The sequence below is a fragment of the Antedon bifida genome, chromosome 2 (genome assembly GCF_963402885.1).
Source record: "Antedon bifida chromosome 2, ecAntBifi1.1, whole genome shotgun sequence".
Taxonomy (NCBI): domain Eukaryota; kingdom Metazoa; phylum Echinodermata; class Crinoidea; order Comatulida; family Antedonidae; genus Antedon; species Antedon bifida.
The window spans coordinates 8527659-8543530 of NC_136227.1; the positions used below are offsets into that span (position 1 = coordinate 8527659).

The 15872-nt window shown below is 32.8% G+C and overlaps 1 protein-coding gene across 2 annotated transcripts; it reads right to left on the reverse strand.

Moving 5' to 3' along the window:
• Positions 1-502: 502 nt before the first annotated feature.
• Positions 503-15857, reverse strand: LOC144836164 (rac GTPase-activating protein 1-like). Of its 2 annotated transcripts, none has more exons than XM_078691385.1 (17): positions 15770-15857; positions 15132-15230; positions 12985-13126; positions 11505-11565; positions 10898-11170; positions 9734-9808; positions 7657-7804; positions 6970-7166; positions 6063-6108; positions 5288-5430; positions 5048-5176; positions 4650-4761; positions 3956-4061; positions 3059-3191; positions 2303-2429; positions 1638-1746; positions 503-1203 (listed from the first exon to the last, which is right to left on the reverse strand). In XM_078691385.1, exons 2-17 carry the CDS (start codon positions 15214-15216, stop codon positions 1134-1136), a joined length of 1956 nt encoding a protein of 651 aa, XP_078547511.1. In that variant the 5' UTR covers positions 15217-15230; positions 15770-15857; the 3' UTR covers positions 503-1133. The 2 variants fall into 2 exon arrangements, with proteins under 2 accessions (XP_078547511.1, XP_078547509.1); XM_078691383.1 differs by having other exon boundaries at positions 15766-15829.
• Between the last annotated feature and the right edge of the window lie 15 nt (positions 15858-15872).

Genomic DNA, 15872 nt, shown 5'->3' on the forward strand with positions numbered 1-15872 from the left:
GTGCTGTCATTTTCTAATAATAAATGTGCATAAAACCAGGAAGGTATAAAAATAAAAAAACACTGTCTGTAGTCACTAGAGGTAATTCAGTCATCCGCGATGTAATGGAATAATTAAAGCTAGATAAAGCCGTTTAAATGCTAGATAATCCGGAAAACCTGGTCAGATTAAGGCAATCTAACAACAGGTTGTTGAGCTTTGTTAGATCAAAGGTTTTATGTGTGGCTGCGTCAGTTACACGACCCTAAACAGAAACTGGGGGAATGATGATATGGTATAATCATTTTTCTTCCATATCCAACTGGCAATGAGGATTTTGTACGACATACATTTTTTTCAATATATTTTCTTTCCGATATATTAATATTATAGTCTTTCATGGGCAAGTGTCCTCTAAATAGGGGTGTCTTCTCAAAACGCGGCGGTTCTAATAGTAAAAAATATTTTATCACCCACTCTCATAACAAACACAATACAAAAGACATAAAAACAAACTTCAATGTGAATTTCTCAATTTTATTACTATACAGTACATAACTACGAAAAAATAACCCTTCTTAAAATAAAATTGAGAGGAACCTATTACATCAAACATTAATTACACTACTACATTATGTACAAACAACATTATACTTCAACCCCTGAAATATGTATACTTTTTTTAGCCACTTTTATTTCGATGCTACTTTTATTTTGAAGGCACTTATATTTCGATGCCACTTTCTTTAAAATCATTTATTAATCTTATAATGTATTATAAATGTTATTCTAGTCTAGTATTGTTATGTTTTAATGTTCACAATTAATTATTTTCCGTTTTCAGTATTTTTGTGTAATTTAATGTTTGTAAACAGATCATTATAAAAAAAGTAAATAAAAACAAATTCTAAAAACACTTTGGTACACTTGATTTAATTTTAAATGTTCTCATGATGTTAAATTAAACCATTTCAAAGCAAATATTTAAACAAAAATAATTAACAACATATTATTAATTTTGAGTAAAAAAAGGAGATAGTATATTACATATAAACACTTTTATCGATAAGAAATAGGTTTAGGCAAAATGCACATTAGGTTGGGGAACATCCAATTATACGATACTTAAAAAACTTTTAGGTGATGGTGCGTTTTCATCGCAGTGTTGGTGACGCAAAGTAATGAGTAGGTTTCTTAGGTTTACTTGTATTTCTGCTGCCAAACCTTTTAAGATAAAACGAAACAATAAATTGTTAAAGACACAAAATAAAAAGTAATGTTCAGCAACGCTTTTTGGTCATTTTTGTCAACATTGATAAATGCAAAATATTTTTTTTATATTTTTTTTTAAACATATTTATACAGGATAACATAATTCAGAAATAAGGTAGTACAACTGGTTTTCAATATGATCAAGTGGTTTGAAGTAATGGTAGACTACCTATTATACAGAACCCTTATTAGGGAAAGAACTTAAGGACTCAATAAAGCATCCCCTTAACTCACTAGTCTTTTCCCAATGGTAATTGAGAAACAAATTTGGTGTAAAAACAGTAAAATTTGGTAGGCAATGCATATGAAATGAAATACCACCTCTTCATAAAGAAATCTTTTTAGTATATGGCACGCTACAGAAGACAAAATAAAAACAAGCTTACCTTGGTGTAAGTGGCGTTCTTTGTAACAGTGTTTTACTCTTGGAGCTGACTGAGCCGCTCTTCTTTGCTTTACCTGGTGTGTGCACAGGTCCCAGCATACTAGATGGATCTAAAATAGGAGATAATTTAAGCCAAATTTGAAATGATTAATAAAATTTTCTATAAGACAACATACAAGATGTAGTGAAAATGGACAGAAATGATTGATCAGTAGATTAAAATAACATGCTTGTGATGTAGTGCAGAAAACGTTTAATCCAATGAGCCTATACACCTTAGTAAGTTTTTTAAAGAGCTTTACATAAATCTCAAACATTCTCCAAATAACTCCAGAATAAAGCCAGAACACAGGTGACTAATTTTCCTAATATGTGGCTAAATATTTATTCTTTAAGTACAAACAACTTTTAAAGGTGGTGGGTGTCTCCCAAGCCTAGATACTGGCTATGTAAAGGATGTGTTACATTTGTAGTTTGGCAATACAGCAAAACCCCTACTAAGAGGACACCTTCAGGATCCAGCAGTGTGTACCTTTAATATGGGTGTCTCATCAAGAGGGGTTGACTGTGTTTCACAGGAAAGTGTCCCCTTAATAGGGGTCTCCCAAACGGAGAGGTTGTACTTAATTTCAGTCCAACTATTCATTTTGGTTTAAAAAAACTTACATTCTCCAGGTGTTCCCGCATTGTTGTTGGCAATGATGTTGTTACTTCCAACATGCATATTTTCTGTATCAATGTTGATAAAAGCTCTCCAGAAGTCTGACGGTAGCGACATCAGCAGATGTATGACCTAATGACAGAATATCAAATCAACATTTAGTGGTACAGTTAAAGCTAAACCTACAAATCCTAGGCGAAGGACTAAACAAAATGTTAATGGAAAGAAAAATGTGGAGTGTTATAGATGGATATTCACACTTTTACACACAACCACTGCAAGGAATTGTTCAACATTAATATTAGATTTACATTTAATTATATTATTTAACATTAAAGTAATGTATCAGTCATTCATGAATTACGTGGACAACAACAAATTGACTGTAAGTGTAAGTACAATTGGTGAATACTATTGATATAAATTCAAATTCAATTCAAACACTTTATTGTCCAATATTCATAAACACAGAAATAAAATTGGTTTAAATAAAGTTTGATATACTACTAGAATAACAAAAGTACAATTACATATTGAAAAAATATAAACACATATAGGCCTACAATGGGAGTTATCAGTGATTAAAAATTGATTTTAAGTTGTAAAAAATGACGATTGCGATTTAATTAAGATTATAGTAAGCGAAATATATAATACAAGGTATGAGAATGCAATTAAAATTATCACACGTCTTATTATATGTGATGATTGAGCTAGACTAGAAATTTAATAGAGAGAGTTACTTATGCTTAGCAGCTTACCTTTGGCTGTTTCTTGGTATCATTTAACATAACCATAGGTTCAGGATCAGAGCATGCATGTCCAACAACAGTCGGTCCAAACACTTTGGAAAGGTTTCCTGATGGCATGCGGCACGATAAACATTCAGCCACTCTAAAATTATTGTAAAATAAAACATTAGTACATCAATAATCAAAACACAGGGCTTGATTTAGCAGTACCCAAGCGTGTTTGCTAAAAACACACAATAAAATGATAAATCAAGCCCTCGATATATATATCAACACTACATATTTTAAACAATTTTTTCTCTAGCCACTGGAAAAGATTAAAGTTTAGTAGGATTTAATTACGGTTAAAATCTGCTATTTCTTTTGGGGCACCCCTATTCAGGGAACATCTAATAAGGGACACTTTCATGTCAAACAAATGTTGAGTAAAATATATATTAACACTACAGTCGACCTCTATTCAGAAAGCACCTCTTAAGGGGACACTTTGTTGGGGCTCCTAAATGTATCCTCTTAATAGGGGTTTATACTGTATTTTTATTTATTTTATGTCTTTAGGCACATGTGGCCAAGGATTACCAATAGCAAATTAATCACTGTCCTATCAGATAGGTGGTAATCCCCCTGTGAACCAGTTCACCGGTTAACCCACTACTCATCTCGAATGATGGGTTAAAGTACACACAGGTTGTACACTGGACCTACAGTTTATAGTCCTTATCCGAGAAGACTTGTTCCACCGCTAGAACTAGAAGCGCGTTGCCTGCGAACCCATGCCGATATTGTTGGCTCTTAGGTATGGCATACGGCGCCCCTGTCTTAACCGCTCAGCCATTTGACTGTATAACTCTTGTACAAGAGTACACGGATTTATATGGATGTATTTTTCATAAATGATGTATATACCTTTGAAGATGAAGAATGAGATAAGCCATTGTATCTCTGTTGGCTTGTGGCAGCTCACTGATTGCTTGGTATATGGCTGTAATACCATCTTCATCATCTGAATACTCTGAAATAAATAATTATTAGTATTTAATAATAACTATAACTAGCAATGTACAGAAAAGGTTACATTTTATGTGCTCCTGGATATCAGCTGGCATATGAGGGAAGGGTTAAGCTCTGTCTACACTATCAAACAATGTTGACAAAAAAAGTGTGATGTGCCCAAATATGGTAGTGGTATGATGTTATCGTGTCTATATTTGGGCATATTACTTATTTTTGTCAAATAAATAGACTGATCTTTACCCTCTAAAAATAAAGTTTAAATAAATGAATAAAATAATAACAGTGAATTTCTTTAAATATAAGTTTAAAAAACATAATTTATTGTAGTTTGTTAAATGTAATGTATTTTTCATATTGTATTTCATATTGTAAACAGTTTAATTAGTGCAGATGTTTTTATTTTATCATGTTAAAGCTCAGCCCTAAATATCAGCTGGCCTGCGGGTTTAGCTGGAAGGGTTACCCTCTCTAAATAAAGATGATTTTTAAAAAAAAAACTTTTCTACACAAGTATGTATGCCTGGCCATAACCAAACTCGCCTATCTCTGTGCACTATATGATTGTAATAATAATATAGCTTTTTACCTGTGGCATTCATAAATGCTCGGTGGAGTCTGTAAGTTACTAATGGTTCATCCAAATGACGTAGAAAGTCTTTTAATGTTCCACAAACAACATGTATATCAGGTACTTTATCCTGTCATAAAAAAAAAACATGTTTAATGCAGAATAATTATAATAAAACCACAAAAAAATGGATTTTAAACACATTGTTTCAGCCTACTGAACTAGATTTAATACTGGGCCTGTACAAGCCTATAAATGTCTTTAGAAGTGGAGACTATGGAGTGCTTTAAATTCATTGTGTCATATCAACATGGTCAACCATGTGTCTAATGCCTTGATTTTATTGCCAACCTAAGCACACATATTACATGGTATAAAAAAAAAGCACAACTATTAAAATTATCCAGTTAACATACCAGTTGTGGATTTCCTTTGCTTCTAAGAATCTTCTCTTTAAGTTCTCTAATTGCTTTATCTGATCCAGGTACACGGTAGATACCTTCTTCCATAAGGCCTCTACGTTCAACTTCTGTGATGCAATGAACCTAAGAGTAACATGAAATAACATATCACTACCATATTTGGGCATATCACTACCATACTTGGGCATATCAGTACCATATTTTGGTGTGAAAGGGGTATAACAATCTACTCACTACAATGGCAGGCACTAGTGGGCTTGACGTCGGCACGTAATCACTCAAAGCGTTAGACAGTTTCTTGCCTGGAGTACTGGCTGCTGGAACACATGGCAATGCTACCATATCTTTACAATCTGGATGACAGACTGCTCGGCAATCTAAAAACAAACATATTTTGTTAATTAGTTGTTTTTAAATATTTCTTTGAAAATAAATGTATTCAATAAAACTATAAAATCATGCATAAAGTACTCTGTTCGGTTTTATACTGTGAATGTAATTAATTGCGATGCACCCAATTATTTTTTTTTTACATCCATTGGGATGAGGAGCACTTCCCATAAAAAAAACAACAATATATGTTGTAACACTATGACCAACCCCCTATTTAGGGGACACTTTGTTCATTCTCGAAGTATAACAAAAATAATAGTGTATGAATATCGAACAAAATCAATCAATCAATCAATCCTTGTGACTATTCAAGAAACACACAATAATGCAAACGAGTTGACCAATGACAAGCCACTGTTCGTATAATCCATCGCTTGCGTTACGTCCTTACGTTGCGTCGCTAGTGGGAACCAAGCTTTAGGGCCAAAGGTTAATTCTGGTCAAATACCTTTTATTTCAACAAAATTAACTCAACAACACTTTCTTATCTGATGTGATTATGATGTACTTGGGGTAACTATCTAGTAGGACACTGACTAAACCAGCTACTGGCAATATGCGACAAATAATCTAAAATTAACTATTACATTAATTAGTACTATTTCAAGTACATTACCTTTACACTTCAATGCATATTTTCCAAATTTTATCCTTTTGCCACACTGTAAAAAAAAGATAAGTTAGTCAGCAAAAATTACAAAGAGGAAATTGATGTTCAATTTACTTGAAAATCAAAGGTCAGAATAAAGTCTGTATATCAATATTAAAGAAACTAATTTTAGAAATTCTAATTTTATAGCAAACATACTGTTTTTCTTTCTGATGATAATATTATGCAAAATATAAACCATAGTGAATATTTATTTGAATAAACTCCTCGCTTTATCCATACAAACAATATTGTATTACAACAAGCTTTGTAGTAGAATTCATTGATTGACATGATCTACAATTTACCAAGCATTTTGATACAATTTTTACTGTAATTTTTTTTAATCACTTTTTGGTATTAATTGGGTTGTTTTCATATTTATGGGTTATTTATGTAATTATACATGTTACAATATTACATCCAAAGAACTAAATGCCTCCCTCGAAAAAACGCACCTCTAAAAACACTCCTGAACAATAAACATCCAGGGTGAATTTGAATAATTTCAGTTTCTCTTGAAACTAACGACAGACAATATGACTCTACTATCTTTAAACCCTGTTCAGGGACACCTTGAACATGTTCATTTAATAAGGGGTTCTACTGTGTTTGTAAACTTTAGTTAAAGCTCTGTCTACACTATCAACTACTTTGCCAAGTGTTAAGTTCCCAAACATGGTAGTGATATGACTTCATCGTGGCTATATATGGGCACATCACATTTTTTGTCACATAAAGTTTGATAGTGTATACAAAGCTTAATATTATGTTCCTTTATGACTCTCTAAATGCACAACCAATCGGTTGAATAAAAAATTGAAATTATATTCCAAAAAATGAAATCAAAACATCTTTAAAAATCATTACTCACTGGGTTGCATGATTCTGGCTTAATAACTGTCTTTGTCACAAACGTGTGAGGGCGCTGTGACTTCTTCGGACTCTGTGAAGGAACGCTTTGTGGGCTGTGCACAGGTGGCGACTTCGGTGCAGGAGATTTGTACAGCGCTGCTTTCAGGTGTTGGTTCTCAGGGGCTCCCCAAAATGAGTCATCACTATCGTCATGACCTATGAAGTAAAAAAAAAACTGACAATGGGACCAATATTTGTATTCAAAATGAATGACTAATACTAGACTATAATCAACATATTTTACTAAACAAAACAACTATTTAAAAAATGTAAATCTGGTCTGGAAAAATAAAAAACAGATAACAAAAACTGCAATAAAAACAAAGAATGAACCTCTCTCTATAGCTCTGTCTACACTATCAAACTAGTTTTGAAAAAAAAAATGTGTGATGTGCCCAAATATGGTGCTGATGTAAAACCATCATGTCCATATATGGGCACATCACATTTTGTTGTCACATTAAAGTTATAGTGTCGTAAGATACAGTAGAACCTCTATTAAAGGGACAATTTCGGGAACAAACAATATGTGTGGTTGCTATGGGTTGTATTTCTCTATGTTCGTTTCATTGAAAATGTCTCCTGAATAGGGATATATCAAGGAGGGCTTCTACTGTATTTCTCTAAATTGGTTTTAATTCATTACCTCTATGTAACTTCAAATTTTCAACTACAGGTTTTGATCGTGTCTGTATTGTTTTCTGCGGTGATGGTATCGTTTCAATGCGTGTTGCAGCGGTTATTGGTCCAGAGGGCGGCATAGTAACTGTTGTTGTGGCAATTATTGATGCATCCTATGAAAAATAGAAACTATGTTTAGTCTTATTAAAATACAGCTTGTTAAAGAAGTTGAACAAATGAAAAAAAAACATACATCGATTTAATACAGTTTTAATGTAAACTTTAAAATGGGGTCAGTTATAAAAGTTTTCTTTGAAAAATCATTGACTCGCTCAATCGATAGCAACGATTTGTTTACAAAAAACAAAAATGTTCGTTTGGGCTTGTAAAAATCTACAGACACCTATATCTCACCCTAAAAACCATCAAACAGACCTAATTATAGCTTTAAAATAACAAATACATACCAAATATGTATACGTTCATATTACATAGTATTTAAACTTCGTTTAAAACACCTGCACAGCTTAAAAAGCTAGAATTTAGTAAAGTCCTTTATAGCACATTAAGGTCCATAACATAAACCGACAGTATACGAAGAAAGAATGAAAGTGACGTAAGGTCACAGGAAGAGGTCTTAATTGATCGTTAGAATTGATTAGTACTGGAAATGGACTATTTAGCTCAATTGGTAAAATTAATTTCAGGATATTACGAAAAAATATGTAAGATAATCATTGCATTGCATGATGCGATGCAGGACACTGTAAGAATTCTAACGAGATAATCTGAATGTAAAGATTACGAGAATCTGTAAGCTTTACGTGCGGCAACGTAGAGGTCAATAAACTTGCAATTCACGATATAACTATACAGAAATGACTAATTACATTATGAAACTCTCAATTTATATAATTTTATTTTTAAAGAAATTAAATCAAACGAAATTACCAAAATTCATGGTGCTACATCTAACATATTAGACAAGGTAGTTTATTTGCTACCATTTAGTTGAAAAGTATTTAATATATTAAATTTACTATTAAATTTATTATATTTAAACTGTACAGTACATATTTCTACACTATTAACTAATAATTTAATTAATTATTGGGAAACTTCAATTAAAAATTCATAATAAATACACTATTACAACAGGAAGCAAATCGTAATAAATTTAAAACAAAACAAATTTGAAAACAAGAAAGATAGTAATAGATATTTAAGGAAGTTATGTAAAAGAATGACACATTAACAACTGTAATATCATTTTACAGACAATTTCAGCAAGAAACACAATTCAGATAAGTCCTAATAAGAAAGAATCATAGTCTTGAAAATTGTAATGGAAATCCATTGGGCCTACTCCATATTTAGCTTAACCACTGTCTACACTATCAAACTTTATGTGACAAAAAATGTGATGTGCCCATATATGGACATGATGATGTCATATCACTACCATATTTGGGCACATCACAATTTTTTTTGTCAAACTAGTTTGATAGTGTAGACAAAGCTTTAGATACGAAATGTGTGGATTATTTGAGATTTAACGGGATTATATTTAAATAATTGTAGTGTTGTTGTGGTTAAGATGATTGCCTACCAATCCCTAGACTCTCACTATCCATTCACCAACAGTGATTAGGAAACCAATTTGGCGAAAAAAAATGTCCTCTTCGCCAAATTGGCAAAGTATTTTGCCTTCAATGGGCAATAAAATGAGACCTCAAACCAGCAACATGATTACACAGGGTCCAATGGTCCTGGGTTCGATTCCTGTCAATGTCCAGATTAACAGGTTAAGTCTAACTAAAATTTTGCCATACGACGGACGAGGCCTGATGAAACCTCTTAACTCGTCAAGTCGTCTTGAGATAGAGTCGGCGTAGTTTTTAGGTCGCCGGGAGAACATTAAACATGTGTACCTTTCTCCTGACGAGACGACTTGTCTAATAGTACAACGCTGTCTGAATTGGCCTTTAGAAAATTGTTTGTAGAATACCTTGTGCATGCTTGTAACAAATGTCACCTTGAATAAAAATTCTACAATTTGTGACAATATTGCATAATAATTATCAAATAACAACAATACATACTTTGTTTGCTGTAAGCTCAATAGATCTCTTCTTTGGTGGTGTATCGTCTTCTTCCAAGGGTGGGGCACTTGGCCTCTGATAAAAATTATGAAGTGCTTATTTAACAAAAGTTCAAACTTAATTAAGTATTCATTGCATTCATTATTGTCTACATCCTGAAGTGTCAATCACTACACTACTCAACACCACAGGCACATCCAATCAAATTAACTGGTGACATGCATTGACCGGTTTCAGGTAATTTTCTGAGAATATTTAATTGCAAGTTAAAATCACCTGATCCAATTCAGTAATGACAAAATAATAATGTTAAATTGATTGGAAAATTAAATAGATCAAATGAAAGATCTATGAAATGAATATATTAACACAATTATGGGATTACAGTACAAGCTTTATAATTGAAAAACAGGTATTTTCTAATATAGTTAGGGGGAAAATGGCAAAATCAGCACTGTTGTCAAGTTACAGAGTTGTCAGAACAATCTATCTGATAACTTAACCACACAAAACTCCTAGAAAGTAGGAAGCCTTTTGCCATTCTTCCCCTGATGGAATAATTAAACTAGCCATTACGGGAAGTGTAACGACTTAATTCATTTGCGTGAGATTGCTAGCAACAGAAATAAGTGGCTTTTGTTATTTTGAATTATTATTTTTACGTTATTTTATATTTTTTGTTGTTGTAAGAGCCATGCATGTAAGAACTTATCAGATTTTGTAAATCCACAGTGCGTGGTTTTGTACATTTTTTAGAAATAAAGTTACCTTTATATTACGGGAAGTGTACAGTTAAAAATTTGAAAATAAATTCATGAGTGTGTTTTGATGGTTTTCCAGTTGGAATTGAATGTGTGGAGTTCATATTTGAAAGATAAATAAATAAAGGATAGTTGGGCTAAGGTGCATGAGAGATGATAACCTTTCCTTTCAATCAACAACCTGTTTAAACTAGGTTCTCACTAGACCGCAATGCAAGGACATAAGCACAGCCTAGATGATTTGACCAATAACAAGCGATGAATTATTTGCTTGTCATTGGTCAACTTGCTTATATCTACGTCCTCATGTTGCGTTCCTAATGAGAACCACACTTTAAAGAATGGCGAATTCTTTCCAGTATTTTGACAGCCATCATGCAGTAAGCCTCTATAGACTACATACCTTTCGTGGTGTAGGCTGGGCATACCCCTTACGCCACTTCTTTCCATCTCTAAGGTAAGACGTATCCAGATCATCTTCCGTGTGATCGTAACTGATATCAGACGGGGATAGCAAATCACCAGATTCGTCGATTGCTGATAACCTACGGATCGGTGTGCCATTTTGATTGTAACCGGTGCCATTCAGGAAGGCTAGACTTTCCCGATCTTTATCATTTAAAGTGTTCAGTTTACCGTCTCCTAGCAACTCACGGATAAGGCAAACTTGGCGATCCTAAAAAAGAGAGAAAAATCTGTCAACATTTAAAGGTTCCTTTTAAGCTCTCTCTACACTATCAAACTTTATATGACAAAAAATGTAATGTGCCCATATATGTACATGATGATGTCATATCACTACCATATGTGAGCATATCACTACCATATTTGGGCACATCACATTTTTTTTGTCAAACTAGTTTGATAGTGTAGACGGAGCTTTAGAATATAATTAAAGACGTTTCTAATCCCCAAGTTACATAACAATAAGATGGAGAATTTCACACTTAATTTACCTTGAAAGTTTACTAATTATTTAATTAATAGAAAGTGAAATATAGTCAATTTACCAGTTCCTCTTGTCCTGTTTCAGCCTTCCTCCGTCTCTGCATTTCGATGTCAATTTGATTTCTGTAACAACAAATTATTATATTTAAATTATTTAAAATTACAAATTTCCTACCAGATACAAATTTTACTGTAATACATGTTTTAATTTGGTATTTTTCAATCGAATTTCAGATTGGTTAAAAACGAAGAGGACAGGATGCCTATTCAATGATTTTTGTCTTCTCGCACTCCTTGTGGTTTCTATACAAGCAGTTTGAGTAGATCAACGGTAAGAAGTTTGAAGAGCGACTAGTTGAAATGCCAAAGGATCTTTCCTTTCTTCTCCCTTGAAATGAATTCTGAAATCCAAATTATCTGGAAAATATTATAGATCACCCAAAGGGTGTTTGGGGAGATCACTGTTTTGAAGGGGTATCTTTAAATTTATTTTGAGTTTTTGTTTTCCAATGTGGTAAAATGGTCATGTCTGTTTATCCAGGTAAGATAGGCACACACATTTAAATTATATAGTAATTTCTAGCATGATTCAAAATTCATTAAGATGTACATTTACAAAATACTTACTGAATGGATTTTCTCTTTTTCTTTTGTAACTTACTCTTTTCTTTAACACATTTTAACCAATCACAAACTTGATTTACAGCCATGATAAAGTTAGACGTTATAGCCTGAGCCCCAAATGGAGAGATAGAGACCAGCAAATGTTCTACTATATTAGGTCCAGAACTACCACCATGTATTGTTTCAGAATTCATTGGTGCATTAAATAAGGTGTTCCCTAAATAAGGTGTGTTCCTGACTTCTATTGTTAAATATTATAAAAGCTAATTTCTTAATAATAACTTTAAAGGTTAAACAAAAGAATCATTGTCTTTTGCTCTGTAATGTGTTAATTCAAGTTGCATAATTTTTCTATTGATTATCCCACAATGTCTGGATTGCTTGAGTGCCTTTTAAATATTAGTAGGAATTAAGGGAATAAACTCAGGACCCAACATAAGTGCCCCAATAACATAGGTTGGTGGTAGTGATTCAAAACATGTTTCATGGGAAAGTGATAGGGATATCCATAGTAAGAAAAATTCTAGAATTGAAAGAGTTTCTCATTTCTAAACTAATATTCTCATGTGTCTATCTACACACACAAATTGTTTGTGTGTACTTGGGTGTAATTCTTTTTTCTTACATGAATTGTGTCTACGAGGAGGGGACGACAGTGACAGACTTGTTTGAGTCTCTGTCGTCCTTTGACCAAATGATTCATTTTTTGTATGTTTTCACAAGCGCCTTGAGCACATTAGTGGATATGTGCGCTGTATAAATCTTATTACTATTTTTTTTGTTTAGTAAATGTATGTTGATGTTTGATTTTGGTAGAAATTAATGTTGAATTGAATAGTAGACGTTGAAGTGAGGTAATCATAGTTGATCTTTTGTAGTGTTTGGAATTATATTTATTAAAAACCATAAATGAATTACCTTGCATGTTTCAACTTCACATCTAATGCCTCTTTCTCGGCTTGAAGCTGAAAGATTCGTTCTTGAAGTATGCGATTTTCCTCTTCTGCTTTTAACCATTTCAATCGACAATCTTCCTGGTTTCTAGCAAACTTCAAGAATTCTAATAATAAATGACAATCAAACATTTATGTTGCGTTAATTACTTTATGTTGCCCTTCCGGACACAGAAGACAAAATTCTAAATGCCTGACATGATTTTAAAACATTTATATTTTCAATTCATCATTTCTTTTTTTAAGGCTTGCCCAACAAGATTTTGTTTCTCATCTTTCCAGCCAATCTTCCTTCAAATTCTGACCTTATATCATTATTTTATTTCTTTGTATTCATTATCAGAGTCTGTAAATAAATGTTATGACATTTGATTTTATAATCATCCTGGGACGCAGGGCAGACGATTCTGAGATCACCGCACACACACACAAAAAATGGTTATGGTATCCTGAAATTTGCTAAATAAATGAGTTTTAACATTAACATTTTATGTGGGTGAATGCTTGACAAAAGGTGGGAGTTCGTAGAGGTGAAGAGATGATACAACAAAGAAATGTAAAGTGTGTCCAACCATGTAATATTGAAGAAAGTTGAAAAAGAAAAGGTGGTCACAAGGAACATACTGTCCATAATAAAATATGGAAATACATTTGAAACTGGCATGAAATTACATATTAAAAATTGTAATTATAACTAAAAACACAAGTATTATTTAAAATCCTCATCATACCTCATTTTGTTCTGGGTGGTACCTTACAACAAAAACCCTTCCCTCTTCAATCAATGATCAACTACAATTTAAAAATGTGTACGTGGCCTCATGGCGAGTGTTTTATTACAAAAATCTGGGTGAATCAACGATCAACTAGGCCTACACTTTTTCAATTTATACGTGGCCTCATGGCGAGTGTTTGATTACAAAAAGCGGAGTGAAAGAAAACAAAAATGAATGCTTCTTACTAGGGTTACCGAGAGTTGACTCCATTGTTATTGCCACGATTCAACTCCGCGTACGTTACCATGCGCGCTATGTCATTGACGCGATTATTTGTCCATTGCTAAACACATTTTTATGTAGTATTATTCTGAAAATAATTGAACTGTAAACATAATTCTTTTGAGTATTTATTTATTTACATATCATTCCATCAGATCAACTATTTTTTATTTTCATTACATCCAACCAAACATGTAAAAAATGTGGTTAAAATATCGTACTGTCTAGCGCGTACGACCATACGCGGTAGATTGTTTACTCAAAAACCTTCGAACGGTCCAGTGACCTTACCCTATTCAACCTTGTTTTTGTAGTTGAGCCTCTCATGACCTGGGATTTGTTTGTCTTCCTACGCCAAGATAATATAGTTCTACATGCCATGTGCTTTTTTCTCTGAGAAATATTTATTATAAGTGCCAAAAAAACGTTTTTTTCTCGATATGAAGCCTTTATTATTCAAATCTTTTAGAGAAAAATCACACATACCATAAAGAAGGTCCATTTATTTCATTTTTGAAATAAAATTGTGAAAATTACACGAGGCTCAACTACAAAACCTTCATTTTGTGATATGATGTCATCGTAAGCCAATCAAAACTAAGATTTCCCGCGATCGGCAGAGCTCACGGTTGAATGATTTTGGATTCTGGCTATTTGATTGGTGGACGCGAATCACCCACAGCGGAATGTTTTCTCTCGCGTGTACCGCGATGTCACATGGTCTCTCTGTACTGATCGTTACTACACAAATTTAGAGCAAGGAATTTGTACGAATTCCGTTAAATAAACAACTTTATATATTTTATAAACATTTAATAACTTATTTTATTGATATTTCCAATAAATTACTATAAAACGTAATTATATGTAATTATTTTAGCGAAAAACGGCGTAGTTCATACAATTGTCGACTGAGGGCGCAATTTGTTTACAACGTTCATGGCCAAAAACGATCATTTTCGGCGATGTTTTAGACCCTATATTTCGAAAACTCCAAGTCAGATTTTCGTAATTCTTTCTTTATTGGAATATTGAAACAAAATACTAACAGATAATGTTTAAATTGGTTGAAAAATAACAACTTTTAATTTTGCATCGTTATCCCTATTCTTACCTGTTTCATCTCCTCTAGAGCAAGCTGAGGAGTAAGCAACTAACTCATCAAGAACCGCCACTATAGATTTATGAGGCTTTGTCATTTTGCTAATTACACCTGTAAAAACAAAAATCAATTCTGTTTTTATATTAAAAATTTGGATAATATCTTTGTAAATGTATTTTTGAAAGACACTGAATCTGAACATATATTTGACAAAGTAAAAATTCAGAGAATAAAGGATTGCAAATTGAAAAAAAAATAGAAGAATCTTGTTGCCTGTAAAAGTGTAAAAAAAACAAGTGAAGGAAATTTAAAAATGTATTGTGTACTTGACTGAACTTCAACCATCATCAGCTACACTTACCAAGAATTATACTGGCCTATTCCATTAGCTACTCCCTGTGGCTATGCCGTTTATTCCTCTCTGCAATTCATGAACACTATGCCTAGCCTAGGCCTACTGTAGCATATAACTGCCCAGGAGGCGGCATGGCATGGTTTTTTGCTCGCGCCAGTTCCAGCGGTCATTGTTGACCAAGCCTTCCCATATTTATATTCTTTTATCGTAGATTACTACATTTAATATTTGCATTTGTAAAAAATAAGTGTTCAAAAAACCTTAAAGAAAAATATATAATAATAGTATGACATACCTTTAAGTTTAAAGATGCAAATTTATTGACAAACAATACCGAATTCTGAAAAGCTTTTTCTTTCGCAAGTAGTGAATTTGATTTTCGCAGTCGCTATTCAAAT